At 34.4% G+C, this 11,921-nt stretch overlaps 1 protein-coding gene across 1 annotated transcript; it reads left to right on the top strand.

Moving 5' to 3' along the window:
- Window positions 1–3,160: 3,160 nt before the first annotated feature.
- Window positions 3,161–10,473, top strand: TDRD15 (tudor domain containing 15). The gene is given in 15 exon segments (XM_081254609.1): window positions 3,161–4,437; window positions 4,440–4,996; window positions 5,000–5,071; window positions 5,074–5,488; window positions 5,491–5,681; window positions 5,685–5,866; window positions 5,868–6,067; window positions 6,070–6,245; window positions 6,249–6,352; window positions 6,354–8,752; window positions 8,755–9,098; window positions 9,101–9,548; window positions 9,551–9,583; window positions 9,586–9,800; window positions 9,804–10,473. Coding segments are annotated over 15 exon segments (5,985 nt in total). The 5' UTR covers window positions 3,161–4,403; the 3' UTR covers window positions 10,419–10,473.
- The last annotated feature ends 1,448 nt before the right edge of the window (window positions 10,474–11,921 follow it).

The following is an 11,921-nucleotide window of genomic DNA, read 5'->3' as shown; positions in this document are numbered from 1 at the left end:
ATTTTCTCAACCTCTGCAATATTGTCACTCTGGTGTGTATAATTGTTTCTTTGTGGAAGGTTCTTCTGTGCATTGTAGGATATTTAGCAGCATCTCTGGCATATACCTACTATATGCCAGTGGGAACGCCTTCCCTGACCCAGGCCCAGTTATGACCAGGAAATATATCTCCAGACATTGCCAAATATTCCCTGTGGGACAGCATTGTCCCTGGTTAAGGAACTACTTCAATAAAGAATGTTAAAAAAAAAAAAATTGAAGCCCTGATTTTGAAATACATAATTTAAAAAGTTCTCTATGCTGTTTTATTTCTCTTGCATCAATATCCTGAATATTGATATTCAGGATAGAATATCAAAGACCTGAATCTAGAAACCATTTAGAATGTATGGAGAAGATAGGAGGAGGAAACCAAGGCACAGATGCTTAACTTGAGCCAGTCTTTTGGAACATGGTAACCTTGCCACAATACTAGTTAGAGTTTGACCAGAATTATCTTAAATTTTGAAAAAGGCAGAATAAGCTCATTCTATCCTGTAAGGGTGCTTCACCTGTTTTTGTTTGTATTTTTGGTTTTGGATTTGTATCTTTCACCTTTTATTTCTTGTCCATGGTTACATGGGTTAGTTGAAAGAGCAGTGTGAAACAGTGGGAGTAATGTACATGGAGAACTGGACTGAATCAGAAAACATAAATTCAGACTCCTAAATTTCCTTTATCTTCACTTTTTTGATCTGAAAAATGAAAATCTTATTGAAAAGATCAGTTAAACTAATGTACTGGAAACTTTTTAAAAAATGTAAAGCGTTATAAGGAGCTCTTAATATAAGGAAAGAAATCCAAATTCCTTTTAGAAAATTTACAAATTAAAAATTTTAAATTACTTATATGGCTCAACTATGTTTCTCTTGGACACCCCCCTCCTCCCCCCACTGGTCTAGACTTATTAGATGTGAATTCATAGAAAACAAGTCCCAAAACAGTAAGAGTGACATCATCTATAATATGTATTCTATAGAATCAGGGAATTTTAATAGTGTTTATAGATTGTATTTTTGCAAACCTTAGGGGAACTGTGATGCTGTGGATTTTTGACATAAATTTAATTCATGAGTTTTTAAAATAATATGCTTTTTTAAGAAGAAATAAAACATTTAAATATGATATACTAAACTTAAAAGCAGCGATGAACACTAATTAGTGCCATCAGATTAATTTGTTAATATGTGGCTATACTATATTTGAACTTATCTGTATCTGATCATGTATAATTGTGGAACTATTATATATGTCTGAGCCTGATTTTTTTCCCCAATACTGTTATCTAACACAATATTAAGGCAGATTATATGATGGAGCTGCTATAAGACTGTGTTCATCAGAATGGTTTTATTATTCTCATTTACTGGCTTTGTAATTAAATTGTATAAATTTATGAAATTATTAGAACACCACTTGTGAATCTAATTTATAGATGTTTTATGTTTTCTGTTAACTTTTTGCATGTTAGATTAAGAAGGATTTCTCCTATTGCAAAAAAAAAAAAAAGGTTAGAAAAACCCTAATTCAATTCAACCCTCTCATTTTACAGATTTAGAATCTGATTCTAAGAAAAAATAGTTCCCCACATTTCATACTACTAATTGAGTCTCAAGTAAAACTCAAGTTTCCTGATGTCCTACTCTTGTGTACACAGAGTAAGTGCTTTCTGTGAATATGTTAATATTCTAAGGAATATAATATTGAATAGAGTTTGGCTCTAGAACGTCTTTAAGTTATATCTTTAAATAATTGTCCCTTGTATAAAATAATTGGTTTGGTTTTAAATTTCCTGTTTATTTTTTTCCCTAATTTTCTGAGTTATTATAGTTATAGATACATGTGTATAGATACACGAGGGTAGGAGCTTTATCCATGATCCACGGAACCTTCTTCATGATTCTATTGAGCAAACATTGGAGAGGCAGGTGAAGAAAGCTGATTGACATTCACAGAATAGGTTATTCTGTCTACCTGATTAAGAATCTTTTCCATAGTGAGCCCTTTGGTGTGCATCAGATGAGACCTACAAATTTTCTTTATGTGCCAATTCTGAGAGGCTAATCCACATGCCTCTTCTTCAGACTTGTTTTGTTAACAAATCCTCCAGTCTTGCTCCTTCAGAATTACTAATCATCCTGCAGAAACTATTAACTATTGCCTACTAATATGCATAAGTTCTTAACTGAAGCAGTTTCTTTTTCAGGCAAAATAGATGTATTGGTAGTCCTGTCAACTGTGAATATTTCCTGGGATGCAGTGCTTCAGCAGTCTATTTCTGGAAGTTAATGCCACTGACTTTCAGATTTCCAGAGCATGGCAAATCAGGCTCAGATTTTTTTAGCGCCTTCCTCTGTGAAACTCCCCATGAGGCCATTTATATTGTTTGAGGGAGGGATAGCAGTGTGGAGGAGCAGGCTTCTGGTAGTTTGAGTAACCTGACCACACGTATTCCTTTGGGCTTGCTTTGGCTTATTTGGTAAATACCCTATTCATTTAATAAAGGAGTTCTTCTGGCTACATTTGCTTTTTATACCTAAAGAGTGTATTGTTCCTGAAAGACTTATATATTTTTTTCTTTTTCCTATTTACTCAGGTGAATAGTCACAAGACCCTTTGGGTAAATGCCAGGAAGAATGTTCTTGGTATATTCAAGTATATTCAAGCACAGGATCCTTTCTTAATAGTACTTGGTCTTCCCTTCATGTAAGGTATTATAGGTCTATAAACTGACTAAAGTCTGGGAGTTGAGTAGAGACCTGTGACTTTAAATAATGGCGGCTTATTCTGATACGAGTCTTTAGTGTATCGCTCATTGATTTTCATTCTTAAGGACTCCAGGGTCAAGTGAGTATTGTCTGGAATCTGTATAGATCAAACCATGCTGATTATCACACCAAATTAATTATCTAGGAGGAAATAAAAACGATACTTAGTACCCAGAAAACCCTAAATCGTACCTCTTTCTCTAGCTTTCCAGTGGCCTGTTTCACTTTGTGGACTTGGGTCTTAAGTCTTAGAAACGGCTTCTGTTCTGTTATTTATCTCTGAGATTAAGAACATTTATACTTTGATAAGGTTTTATATTCCTGTCCTTCATGCTTCTCTTGCATCTTTTTATCCTTTTCTTCTGAGTTTTTGGGTATTCTTTCAAAATATTCTTGTATTTATTTTTATTTTGTGTTGGCTTTCCCCTTTGCAGTTTTGAATCTTACGTGTGTTTAGTTTTTCCTAATTTCAGTTGTTGCATCTTAATGACTACTTAGTCATATAAAAATGCATTCTCTTTTGGGCTTTTTAAAAACAGGAATCAGACTTTAGAAAAGCAATTTTTTTTTTGCTGTTTCCTTCAATACATTTATTCCTGAGGGGAGCATTTCCTTGGTTTCTTTTAAGTGGTTCTCTCATTTGTTTAGCTCTAGTACTTTCTCTCTCTCATCCTCATAGAAAGAAATTGTCAACTATTAACTCAGAGTCAAGAGGGAGTTGGGCTGTGTCCCATCACTATAGATGTTGGTTCTTACCTGAATTTGGGGGCTATTTTATACTTCTTGAATATTTGCATTACAGTTTTTAGAATCCCAGCAATCTAGAGAAAATTAGCTGGAGCCATAGTTATAGTAGAGAGCTTTGCCTCTGTGCTAAAGATTTCTTTTCCTCTCCCCCTCCCTCCACACTTTTTGTGGGTACCCGTGTCAGTGACAAGGCCTGGATGTACTTACCCTGCCTCAGGGTCTTTCCATGCCTGTCTTTTCCTTACTGGTGTCCAGGACTCAGCCAGTTGCTCTCAGAGAAGAATCCTGGAGTTGTATAATGATGCTGATAGGGTCCCAAATATTGCTAATTGACACAGTGGGGAGTGTGAACAGTGTGTCCCCTGTTGGTTCACCATCCATCCTTGCTTCTAGCACTCACCCCCTTGAATTATGGGTTGTTGGAAGAGGTCTGAATGAGGGAAAGTAGTTTTCTTACAGGAGGGGGAGGAGTTTTCCAGTACTTTTTATTTGGCTTCCTTTGATTATACCTTATCAGTCCAATATCTAGTAGAAATTTGTTAGTCTCTGAAAAATACTGCTTTTTTCTGTTTTCCAGTGATTATATATATTCTCCCTATTTTTTATGCTCTTTTGGTTGTTTCAATGGAATTTTTTGAAAGTGTGGAAGGCAGTGAACAGTTAAATGCATTTTGTTTCTCTTCATCTTGTCCAGTGTAGATAACTTCTACCAACATGTTCAGTTTGGTAAATGCAGGCATAGAATTATTTTTAAAATTTGTGTTTATATACATATAAGGCTCATTTCATTTAATTTTGACAGCTGCCTGTCCAGAAGCTAATAGGTACTTATTATTTGCTTTTTAGAAAATGGATTCTACATCTCTGTTACCAACATTTTTAGATGTGATCTGACAATATCACATATAGAATGTTTTCCCAAGGACGTTCTGGTGAAATTGCAAGGCAGCAATAATAGTGAATGTGAGTTTGACTACCACATATTGCAGAGGGAAATACAGCATATTCCAAAAGTAAACAATAATGTGGACATTGATGAATTTTGTTTGGGAGAAGAAAGAATATCAGGAGACTGGCAGAGAGGAAGAGTTGTGGAAAAGAAAAATGATCTGTATACTGTGCTCCTCATAGATTGCGGAGAAGAACTGAGAGTTGACAGTTTGCAGGGTGCTTCAGCCTGGGGCAACTTATTTGATCTACCACCACGGGTAATGTTTGGCATTTTTGCCGACATACTACCAACTGGGGAAAAATGGTCTCCTAAGGCTTTGAATTACTTCAAGTCACTGGTAGGACTCCAAGTGAAAGGTTGTGTACAAGCTATTTTGCCTCTTCAGATGATTCTTCTTGAAGTGCCAAAAATTATATCCCAGGTTCTTGAATTACAATTAGGGAGACTTACTGATGGAGATTCATTTTGTCTTATTGTGGAAATGGTAAAATAATTCCCCAAACAAGTGCCAGATTCATTACAACATAAAAGACCTGAATTATCGTTAAGTAATAATACTTATACTTACTTGATATTCAGCATGTTCTGGATAATTTGCAACCATCTTTGTCAGTAGGCAGTATTGAAAGTGTAAAAGTATCATCTGCCGTGAGCCCAAGTAAATTTTATTGCCAACTAATTAAATGGATTCCAGAGTTAGAAAACTTGACAGTGTGTTTGACTTTGCATTATGATATTATCAGTCAAGAAGGTAGTCCCACATGTGATAATTTTGGAGTACTTTGTGTTGCCCAAAGGAGAAATGGACAGTGGCATAGAGGAATTCTTCAGCAGCTTTTGCCCAATAATCAAGTAAAAATGTGGTTTATGGATTATGGCAGTAGTGAGGCTATACCCTCAATTCACATAAAGAAACTTAAACAGGATTTTATTTTAGTACCATTATTTTCATTTCCATGTTCTCTGACATATTTACACAGTCCAGAGATGCAAGAAAATTTCAACTAAGTGTATTTAAACAAGCCTTGTTAGGACAAATAGTATATGCACACCTTGATTGGTTCAGTAAGGAAGAGCATTTGTATTATGTAACATTACAAACTCAAGAGTCTACAATTACTTCTAAGTGTCTGCTAAAGACTGTAGCCACACAAGTACTTTGTCCAGTGTCTGACTGAAAAATCTCAAATATGTTGAGGGAGACTAGTGCCTCAGATGTAAACGGCTTTGCAGTTGAGAGTTTTATTGCAAATACTGAATGGTCGATAGATTCTCTAAATAAAAAAGACACTTTGAAGGTAGATTTTCCTACTAAAACTGTAGAAATGGAGATAGAAGCTGTCTACATAGCTTTTGTAGCATGTATTAAACCCATCAAATTTCTGGGTATTTACTAATGAACATCAGAATGAATTGCAAGATATAATGAAAAATATAAACAAATTTTATGATTTGTGTGAAAATGATGAACTGATTCTAAGAAATCCAGGACCTGGATTATTTTGTGGTGCTAGATACAGCAAGGACAGACGTTTTTATAGAGCTGTCATTACTGAAATTAATGTTATAAAATTAATGTTTATTTCTTGGATTACGGAAATACTGATTCCATACCATTTTTTGATGTAAAAATTTTGCTTCCAGAGTTTTGTGAGTTGCCTGCCTTAGCCATGTGCTGTTCACTTGCATATATATTTCCCATTGAAGATTTATGGGTGAAGGCAGCAGTTGATTATTTTTAAAAAATTGTCTTGAACAAAGCAATTTTGCTTCAAGTTATAGCAAAAAAAAATGAGAAGTATACTGTAAATATTCAGGATATTGAAGCCTCAGAAAATATTGATGTTGTCTCTCATGTTACAAGCTGGATATGCAGAATACTGGGAAGTAGAACCAGAATGTTGTCCAAAATCTGTAAGTGAATATTCAGTGTTAAATTTAAAATCTAAAAACAAAGTAAATATTAAGAAAGTCATATCTGCCCTTCTTGAAGGACCTAAACCTAAAAAGTACCATTCAGATAAGCTAAAAGGAAGTAACTTTTCTTTGTTAAAGTCCCCAGCTGTTAACTTCCTAGATTTAAAAAACCCTTTCACCTTGTCTGTGAGACCTGAGTCACCATGGCCTTATAAAGAATATGTGTTTAAACCAGGAACAGTCCTTGAAGTTAAGTGTTCTTATTATTATCGCCCAGGTGACTTCTCATGCCAGCTGCAATGTAAGTTAGAAGACTTAAAATTACTGATGGAACAACTTCAGGATTATTACAGTGTTCATTCAGATCTTTATCAGATTGGGCAGATTGCTTGTGTTGCTAAGTATTCTAAAGATGGGAAGTGGTATAGAGCTGCTATTTTGACTCAAGTATCAAAAAAAGAATTTGATGTGGTACTTGATTATGGTTACCAGGAAAGAGTTTTAATTAAAGATCTTTCTGCTATTAAACCATGTTTCCTTTTCATAGAAGGTCAGGCCTTCAGATGTAGTCTTAACCATTTAGTTGAACCCATTAGTTGTAAGGTATTCAATTGGACCAGAGAAGCATGCAGAGACCTTGGGAATTTTATTTCTTCACTTAGAGGGTTATTGACTTGTGTCATCTATGCCTTAGTTCTTATATATCCAAACTGTTTATGTAATTTGGTGGATTTACAATCTCCATTTGCTAGTGCAAGAGAATTTCTTAATAATCATGGCTCTGCACAGTATAGTACAGTATCAAAGCCATTTCCATCTTCAGTTAGTCTTTACAGTTATTCTTCCTTCAATATAAAAATTGGAAGTGAGGAAGAAGTATATGTATCTCACACATATAGTCCCAAAAAGTTTTATTGCCAACTTAGTAGAAATAATAAAGACCTAGAGATGATAGAAACAAAAATCACAGAGATTAGTAACCTCAGTCAGTGCCGCAAATCTGATTTTAGTAAAATGAGGTTGTGCATACCTAAGTATGTAGAGGATAGTCTCCCTTATAGCGCTTTAGTGATGCCTACAGGTTCATTATCTGACTTCCTGGTATATTTTGTGGACTTTGGAAATAAGCAATTAGTAGAAGAAAGTATGTTGAGGGATGTTTCAGATGAGTTTCCAGAGTTGCTGTTGACACCTATGCAAGCTATTAAATGTTTTTTGTCAGATCTTAGAGATGTAGATATTCCAGCAGAAATCAATAGCTGGTTTGAAGATAATTTTTTGGGAAAACCATTAAAGGCAATAATATTGTCCAAGGAGCCAGATGGCCAGCTTGGTGTAGACTTATATGATGGATATCAACATATAAATCAGAAAATTAAAATGTTGATTCATGCTTATGGAGAAAAACATTGTGACCAAGCACAATGTGTGGAAAAGCGTCCTAGAACAAATAAGAAACTTGCTGTTTCCTTGAAAGGCAAAATAGAAAACAATTATCACCATAGTACAATAAGTAAAACTAGTCTAATAACACATTCTGAAAGCAAAATAGATCAGTTAATGAATCCCAAAAGTATATATGGCAGGCTTTTGAAACAATCAGTTTGTTATAAAGTTGAACTTGTGTCAAAAAACAAGGTGAAGAAGTCTCTGAATGATGGACTTAAAAATAAAGGTGTAAAAATTGCTCCTGGGTATGCACGTATTCTTGATGAAAGTGCTGTGGACCAGAAATCAGTAAGGGTTGTATCACAGTCTTTTATCAGAGAATTAAATCAGGCAGCCTCACAAAACACATATAATCATGCTAGACCACAGATTAAAGACCTTCCTCAACCCAAAATTTACTTGAATGCCAAAGTTAAAGAATATGTTTCTAGTATAAGTAATCCAGCAAGTTTCCATATTCAGCTTGCCGAGACTGAAAATGTAATCGTGAGCCTAGCGGATGCTCTAAATGCAAGAAGAGCCAATATAGTGAAAGAGAGAAAATCAGTCAAACCTGTGGTGGGAGATCTTGTAGTTGCAGAATACTCTGGTGACAATGCCATTTACAGAGAAAATTTTAAGAAAATTTTACCAGGAAATTCTTTTGAAGTGGAATTTATTGACTATGGTAACATTGTAGTAGTAAACACATCAAAAGTTTATGAAATTAAGAAGGAATTCTTAACTATTCCTCAGCTTAGGAGTTCATTCTTTAGTGGAGTAAAGTGGAACGAGCCTGATGAAATATGGTACAGCAAAACTGTGGATTATTTTGCTTCAAGAGTAAGTAATAAAACAGTTTCTTGTGAGTTTTTGAAAAAGCATGAACAGAAATGGGAAATATAATTTGTGATGAAAAATGTGTCATTAATGAACTACTGAAATGGACAGCACGTTCAAAACTACAGAAAACAGTATTGCAGATGCCTAAGGTTGTCTCTCAAAAGGTGAGCCCTATTGGTAAAGAAATGAAGGAAGGGCTATCAAATGAGTATGAAGGTTCTATGATCCTTCAACCATCCTACCAACAGCTGGTTAATATTCCTTTTGAAGAGTTAAAACCTGGACAACTTGAAAAGGCTGAAATACTTTATGTTGCAAAATGTGGGATATTTTACGTGAAGTTATCTAAAAATAAAAAGATTTTATCAGATTTAACAGTATTAATTACTAAAGTAAAAAACCCTCTTTTTTATCAATGGAAAATACTGAAAAAGGCTTAGAATGCTTGGTAAAGTCTAAAACTTTGAAGTGGTATCGATCAAAAGTAGAAAAAAAGTGTGTTGATGAGAAAGTGCTTGTTTTTTTAGTAGATCATGGTAGGTATGAAATAGTGCCCTTATGTAATACCAAGGTGCTTACTAATGAAATCAGAAATATTCCAAGACAAGCTGTGCCTTGTAAATGGATTTGGTTTGAAAATTTTAGGAACATGCCATTTGAGTCCATTGTGTGCTCAGTTGCTCATTTGGAAATAAACATCCTTTTTCTGAAATATTTAGACTCTGCCTGGGAAGTAGAAATTTTGATAGATGGCCTGTTACTTTTGGAATATTTAAATTTAAATACAGTTCATGTTGAAGAAAAATTTAGATCTTCAGAAGTTATTTTCAACATTGAATCTAAGACTCCTGTATCACATGTACAATAAGATCATTTACTTGGGCAGAACTCCAAATGGTGGGCAATATTCTGGTATTGCCACTGCTGTTTCTGATCCATCAGACTTCTGTGTTCAGTTAGAAGATTTCTTTGACACAATGAAATCTCTCTTTATGTTACTTTCTGATCTACCAGAAGACTTAGTGCCTCAAGAGCACGTAATTCCAGGTTCTAGTTGTTTGTTCAAATATGAATTGGAAGATCAGTGGAATAGGGTAGAAATTTCTTAAGTCTCTGATCAGTCTTTATTTCTTGTATTGATTGACTATGGATTTTCTGTTTACATACTTTATTCAGATATAAAAAGTCTTAAAGTTGTTCCTGAGGAACTTCTGAATTTGTTGAGGCTAAGTTATCCTTGCATCTTATATGGTATCTTACCTGCTAAAGGGAAACATTGGAATGAAGAAGCCAAAACTTTTTTTCAAGATTTCCTGAGTAAACCAGGCTTAGTTTTACAGTTTAGGGAATACAGTTTTGAAACAAAACAGAAGGTAGATATTATTCATGAGAAAAATACTCGGGCAGATATGTTAGTTGACTCTGGTCTTGCAATTTATTCTAAAGATTCAGATCATCTCAATGCAGTTACTGCTACTGGATCTACTAAAATCCAATATAAATCAAAGAGTAAGCCTGTTTGCCAGTTGTTAGATCAAAGTTATTACAAAAGGGAAAGTATGAATTGTATGTGCACTGAGAAGCAAAAGCTGAAAAGGCAGAAAACTATAAAGAGGAAAGATGTCTGTAAGAACCTCTTAAAGAAAAGCCATATTAGTAAAAGATTACATTCTAGAAATTTAACACTGAGGAAGAAGGTTGGTAGTGGAAAACGTAATCCCTGAAGTACCACTGCATTTGATACATGTGCAGCAGCTTCGTTTTGGGAACTACCTAATGGTTTGCATGATAACACCAATTGCATTGAAAACATTTCTGAAAAACTACCAAGTGGAGTACAGGAAAATAATACAATGGACTTGAGAACAGCAGAAAAAGCATTGCATGTTAATAAAAAAAATTATATCAGAACATTGGAAAGGTAAGTAACCATTTAAAAAAAGATTTTCTGTAGCTTTTGTAGATTTTTGATTCTTTTTTTAAAAGTTTGTTATTTACTAAAATTATTCAAGTTGAAAATATCCTGCAAGATTTTACTAAAAAATTTGAATAAATGGATAACTAGAAGTGATCACTTGAATTATAAAATGATGCTTCGCTATTTTTACCTTTTTTGAATGGTGACCTTTGAGAATGTAATGAAAGTAGAGGGTTTGAACCACATATGTGTGCACACATGCATGACATTTTACACATTTCAGGGGTTTCACAAAACTCCTGAAGGTCCATAGATCTCAGGTTGATCTTGCTACTATTAGAGAGCTTCCTGGGCTCATTTTGAAGAATCAGTTTTCTATTATGTTTCTTATCAGATTAAATATATCTTCAGGTTTTTTGAGTGTGATTCTCAGCATAATGATAATGCAGTTAAACTTACGGAATAAGCTGACTCCAGCATATTTCATCTGAAAATTTTTATTTTTATTTTTAAATCTTTGAGTATAATTGCTTTACAGTGGTGTGCTAGTTTCTGCCTTATAACAAAGTGAATCGGTTATACATATATATATGTTCCCATATCTCTTCCCTCTTGCGTCTCCCTCCCTCCCACCCTCCCTATCCCACCCCTCTAGGTGGTCACAAAGCACTGAGCTGATCTCCCTGTGCTATGCGGCTGCTTCCCACTAGCTATCTATTTTACGTTTGGTAGTGTATATATGTCCATGCCACTCTCTCGCTTTGATAATTTTTAGACATCAAATTGATTCTAAAATACTGTTAAAATTTTAATATTTTACATGTAGAGTATTGTTGATTTGGCTTATGCACATTGTATTTCATTTTCTGTATGGATTAGTTAGTGAGGATTTTGTAGGCTATAAAGAATGTTCTCTGCTTAATGAATGTTTGTTCTGCCTGTAAATTGGTATATTATTCCATATTATAACTAGTGTAGCCGGTTACATTCTGTGAATGAATGGAGGTGTCTTGTTTTTATTGATGTATTTTAGAAAGAGGATTTCATTTGAATTCGATGTTTTATAGTGAATTGATCAATGCTTTAAAATTGGCCCTTTTTTCTTATTTTTGAATCACTCTTTTATCATAGTAGCCGTTGTGGTAGAGTGCTTATTTACTGTGTTCCAGGTACTGTGTGGTGATTTATGTGTATTAGCTCATTTAAAGCTTACCACAACTCTATAAAGTAGGTTGATATTAACGTTTAAAATGGAGTCTAATAACTAGCATCCTACTTCTTTGCCTGAATTCAAAACCACTTTACAGAG

This window comes from Mesoplodon bidens, assembly GCF_964165515.1.
Source record: "Mesoplodon bidens genome assembly, chromosome: 14".
Taxonomy (NCBI): Eukaryota; Metazoa; Chordata; class Mammalia; order Artiodactyla; family Ziphiidae; genus Mesoplodon; species Mesoplodon bidens.
The sequence above is the reverse complement of the archived record's forward strand: the minus strand, read 5'-3'. Positions and strand labels throughout refer to the sequence as shown.